The sequence below is a fragment of the Neopelma chrysocephalum genome, unplaced genomic scaffold (genome assembly GCF_003984885.1).
Source record: "Neopelma chrysocephalum unplaced genomic scaffold, ASM398488v2 Primary Assembly neopelma1_243, whole genome shotgun sequence".
Lineage (NCBI taxonomy): Eukaryota > Metazoa > Chordata > Aves > Passeriformes > Pipridae > Neopelma > Neopelma chrysocephalum.
Genome location: NW_020897905.1, coordinates 207,552 through 212,890, shown reverse-complemented (window position 1 = coordinate 212,890; position 5,339 = coordinate 207,552). Strand labels below are relative to the sequence as shown.

The following is a 5,339-nucleotide window of genomic DNA, read 5'->3' as shown; positions in this document are numbered from 1 at the left end:
GTGTGTGTGTGTGTGTGTGTGTGTGTGTGTGTGTGTGTGTGTGTGTGAGTGAATGAATGAATGAATGAATATGAGTGTGTCTGTGTGTGTATCTGTGTTTCTGTGTCTGTGTCTGTGTCTATGTGTCTGTCTATGTGTCTGTGTGTCTCTGTGTGTCTGTGTGTGTGTCCCCGTGTGTGTCTGTGCCTCTGTGTCTCTGTGTCTCTGTGTCTGTGTCTGTGTGTGTCCCCCCGTGTGTGTGTCTGTCTGTGTGTGTCTGTGTGTGTCTGTGTGTGTGTGTCTGAATCTGTGTCTGTGTCTCTGTCTCTGTGTGTGTGTGTCTGTGTGTCTGTGTGTCTGTGTCTATGTGTCTGTGTCTGTGTCTGTGTGTCTGTGTGTGTGTCTGTGTGTGTGTCTGTGTGTGTGTCTGTGTGTGTGTCTGTGTGTGTCTGTGTGTGTGTCTGTGTGTGTGTGCAAACCAGGGAGGAACGAACAGGGGAACACCGGGAGGGGACACAGACACGGGGCCCCTCTGTGTGTGCTGCGGGTGCCCATCTCTGCACACGCGTGTGCCCGTGGGCAGCCCACGTGAGCGGGCAGGGAGGGCCGGGCTGAGTGTGAGCGTGAGTGTGAGCCCTGATCCCAGCCTTCCCCCGGGGCAGAGCCGGCACGCTCCGGCTCGGCGCTGCCAACCCCCGTGGATGCTCGGGATGCTTAAATTAATTCAATCATTAATAACCTGGAAGGCCTCCGGGAGCTTCGCCCCGGGCGGGGGGAGAGGTGCCAAGCGGGATCTTCCCGAGGTCTGGCGCTTGGATCGTTCCCGAGGTCTGGCCCTGGGATCCTTCCCGAGGCCTCGCGCTCGCCGGAGCCGCTTCCCGGAGCCGCTTCCCGGCCGCCGGTGCCGGGGTTAATGCAGTTGGAAGGGATTGTGCTGGAGTGGCAGCTGTGCCCTGTGGGAGCCGAGGGTAATCCTTTGCCGGGGCTGCCTCGTTGTGCGCTGCCAGCCCCGTCCTGCTCTCCTGAGATCCCCCCAAACCCACGGCTGCCCTGGGCAGGGGGGCTCCAGCTTCCATCCCCAAATCCCATGGCTGCCAGCACCTCTGCCAGTGTCTCCCTTCTCTCTTGTCACAGCTCCAAACAGTGCTTGGGGAAGGGCAGAGGCTTCCCAGGAGCCTCTTGAGCCACCTCGTGTCTCTCTACAGGGACCACATTGCCCCTTCTGTGCTGCTGCCGCGGGTGCTGGGTGCCCAAAATCAGCCCCCTGTGTTCAGCCATCGGTTTGGCTCCTCTGCCACCCTCACATGCTGCCAGCTGGGGCCCGAGGAGCATTTTGGGGGGCACCCCGTGCACTCCTGACACGATAAAGCAGTCGAACACCCCCTCCCCAGGCAGTTACTGCCCTGCCATGGCCATGTCCTGCCGAACTCCGGGTCGTGGGAGATGGATTGTTGACACTTGAGCTGCTCAAGGTCACCTGGATGTTGTTAAATCCTGGCAGAATCCAGCGACCAGTGCAGTGGGAAAGGAGCAGCGTGAGGGGGAGAGGAGGTGCCATGCGGGGCCCAGCGACGCAGAGCAGAGCAGGGGCACTGCCAGCCTGGCCACGCTGAGGTCCTGGCACTGCAGAGGGGCAGCCAGGCTGGTAAGGGCTCCTTAGTGCTGGTTTTGCCAAAAAAAAAAAGCTGAATCCATCCATTTTTAGCAAGGAAAAAGGTGCTGCCAGGTCGGTGGTGCTGCCAGTGTGACGAACACGAGCCGCTCAGAAACAGAGTCAGTTCTGCTTTTCATTTCCTTCTTCCCCTTAATCGCATCTAGTCCGGATCAGAGGGATGCAGGGAAGCTGCTGAGGAGCCCGAGGCTGCAGCCAGACCCCCTGTCCTGCACCCACACCTCCCTCCCAGGACATCCAGCCCCATTGTGGCACTTTGCATGGAATCCCAGAATGGTTTGGGTTGGAAGGGACCTTAAACACCGCTTTGTTCCACCCCTCTGCCACGGACAGGGACACCTTCCACCACTTCCAGGGATGGAAGTGTCAACCCATGTCAGGCTGCAGGCCCCGACCTGAAACCCCAAACTGCTTCCAGGGAGTTGTAGGCACCACCAGAGCAGTGGGAAGGCTGAACCTTGGCTGGAGCTTGTCCTGGCAGCCCAGAAATGCTCCCGTCCATGGCAGTGACTGGCTGGTGGCTCTTGGCAGCTCCACATGGGTGCACTGCCCTCCGGCGCTTTCTAGCATGGAAGAGGCTGCAAATTCCAAATTCAGGAAGGGTTCATACACCGGGAAAGCCCTGGATGAGGACTTTGGTCCTGCAAAGGCATTAACAGGTCCTGACAACTTATCCCATCGTCACTCTGTTTATTGATGCCACTGTCCCACGTGAGATCTGACACCGCTGGGAAGGAGCCCAGTGTGATCCAGGGAGTTGGTGTCACCCCTCTGGCCACGGCCTGGCCCTTCGGATGCATCCACAGCCCAACCCCAGGAGATGCACTGAGGACAAACCGGATCACAGGGAACTGAGCTGGTGGAGACAGCAAGGAGACAGCCCTGTGTCCCACCCCCTGTGACATGTGCTGAGGGACTCCGGCAGCGAGGATCCGGGAACTGGGAGATCTCCCACAGGCAGCCCCGAGCTGATCAGGGCTTTTCTTGGAGCCAGCCCAGGACCTGCTCCTCACCCGGGGCAGGAATCCCGCTGCTCCTGCCACTAGTTCAAAGAGAGCAGAGGAGCAGCTGAACACACCAAGGTGTTGTGCTCAGGTCCACGGTGACCCCACAGCAGCCATGGCCAGACCCCCAGCACCCCGATGCCCTCGTGGCAGCAGGAATGCCGGACCCCCGGGAGGACTGAGCGCTGGGAACGAGCGTTCGGAGGAGCCTTGCTGAGCGCTCCTACCAGAAAAAGGCTCTTTTACTGCAACTAGAATTTTATTCTATTGTATAATTCAGGAGTGCATCACAGCCCCGCGAGCCGGGCAGGCACCTACCGGCGCTTCCAATCTAGACACACGCAGAACCTCCTCGTTAGCTGGATCTGTTAATTACTCACCTCCCCCCGGCCGGAGCTTCTGTAACCACGCGCTGCCGAGCGGCTGTCGCGTCCAGCCCGGAAAAGCTGGGACGAGGCAGCACCTCTGCAGAGCTCCTGGACAAAAAGTGACTGTGCCAGAATCAGCCTACAGAGCATTTAACAAAAAAAACAAAACAAAAAACAACCCCTCAGAAAATCTTGCCCATCCTAAGGTTGCTTATCAGTTAAAAAGTTCCTCCACATTTATTTAAAAAAACCAAACAGTAGATTTTAAAAAGCAGTTACGAGTCCTACTCCGGCAAAACACCCTGTACAGGTTTCTTTTGTTGGTGGTGAGGATTCCCCCTAAATCAGCTGCTTCTGTTAATTTTATATATATATTTAATCTTTTAATTTTGCCGCGCGTTGCTTGCTTTAATTCATTAATTTATTTCCAATCAGCCCAGTCTCCACCAGACCAGCGGCGCTACCACACAAAGCTTCCTTGATGTCCATGCCCTGAGCTGGGGTGGGGGGGAGATGGATGGAGGGAGGGCGGGAGAGATGAGTGGAGGAGAAGGAGGAGGAGGAGGAGGAGGAGGGGTGGAGGGAGGGAGAGGAGGGGGAGGAAGCCTTCGTTGGCAGCCCCTCACTCTCCCATGTGCGTCCTCAGGTGGTACTTGAGGGACTGCTTGTAGCGGAAGCACTTGGTGCACTCGGTGCAGGGGTAGGGCCGCTCGCCGGTGTGCGCCCGCTGGTGCTCCAGGAGGTGATGCTTCTGCGTGAAGTTCTTGCCGCACTCGGTGCAGTGGTAGGGCCGCTCGCCCGTGTGGATGCGCTGGTGCTCCAGGAGGTGGTGCTTGCGGATGAAGCCCTTCCCGCAGACGGCGCAGGCGTGCGGGCGCTCCCGCGTGTGGATGCGGTAATGGTTGGTCAGCTTGGACTTCTCGCTGAAGGTCTTCTCGCACTGGCTGCACTGGTAGGGCCGCTCGCCGGTGTGAGTCCGCTGGTGCCGCAGCAGGTGGGAGGGCCGGGTGAAGTTCTTCCCGCACTGGGGGCACAGGAAGGCCATCTCGTTCTTGCCGGCGTGGATCCTCTGGTGCATGAGGAGGCTGATCTGCAGGCGGAAGCTCCTCCGGCACTCGCCGCAGGTGAAGGGCCGCTCCCCGACGTGGGTGATCTGGTGCTTGCTGAGGCTCGACTTGTGGCTGAAGCTGCTCTCGCACTCGGAGCACTTGTAGGGCTTCCCCGGGGGCGGGGGCCGCGCCGGGGGCTTGAGGCCGTGCTCGGGGCGCCGCGGGACCCCCACGCCGCGGCGCGTGTGGCTGCGCTGGTGCAGCAGGAACTGCTGCTTGTTGCGGAAGCTGAGGTCGCACTCGTGGCACTCGTAGGGCCCTTCCTTGAGGTGGTTGCGCTGGTGGATCATGAAGTTGATCTTGAGCATGAAGCTCTTGCCGCACTCGGGGCAGATGTAGGGTCTCTCCCGCGTCCGGTTCCGCTGCTGGGCGCTGGCCGCCTTCATCTCCCCGGGGTCCCTCTCGCAGGCCGACGGCTTCCTCACGCGGGCTGCCAGGCCCCTGGGCTGGGCCTTGGAGCTGCACTGCGCCTCGCAGCCCAGCCCGGCCTCGTGGCTGGGGAACGCCGGCGGCTCGGCCCTGCCCGAGAACATGGCGCACGGCTCCAGCGGGTCGGGGTCGTCCTCCTCCTCCTCCTCCGTCTTGATCACGATCCCGTCCTCTGCGGGGGGAAACCAGAACAGCGTCAGGGTCACGGGGTGGGACGGGGTGGCCTTTTATGCACACAGAGGGTGCTACAGGAACATCTGACGGGCTCCTGCAGCCGTTTGCCCCTCCCTGCTCTGCCCCACCGTCCATAGTGAGCCGGCTGCAGCCAGGAAGGGCCATGTCACCCCTCAACGTGGAGTTCAGACAGACAGCGCCTGAGGGGCCCTCAGACCCTTCTGCCAAAATGCTTGGCAATTCCATGGTGCTGCAGGAGGTGGGGGGTAAAAGCGCCATCGGTTTGCGAGGGCTGAGTGTGGCCGAGTGATTTCGGAGCAGCTCCATCTGCTGCCGTTTCGCTGGGATACAACAACGCTCCCGGCACTGCTCGACGGACACACAGCACCGGGCTGCCGGCATCCCTGGGACAGCACACCCAGCCTGGGAACGGCCCCTTCCCTCAACCTCACCCCCCTCCTTCCCGGCGTGAGCAGCAGTGGGATGGATGGACGCACGTCAGGCTCCCCCTCGTGTCACCAACGCCGGAAGTGACCCGGTGTTTTTGTGTGGTGAGACCTGCCGTGCCAGGGACACATCCCAGGGACACCGAGGAAATCCACAG

General features: G+C 60.3%; 1 protein-coding gene across 1 annotated transcript in view; it reads right to left on the bottom strand.

Moving 5' to 3' along the window:
- Positions 1–2,895: 2,895 nt before the first annotated feature.
- LOC113977484 (zinc finger protein 777-like) overlaps positions 2,896–5,339 on the bottom strand; it is a 28,208-nt gene continuing 25,764 nt past the window's right edge. Inside the window, exon 8 of the mRNA XM_027703617.1 lies at positions 2,896–4,733. Within this exon, the coding sequence (XP_027559418.1) occupies positions 3,646–4,733 (1,088 nt within the window). The 3' untranslated portion in view covers positions 2,896–3,645. The remainder of the gene's footprint in view (positions 4,734–5,339) is intronic.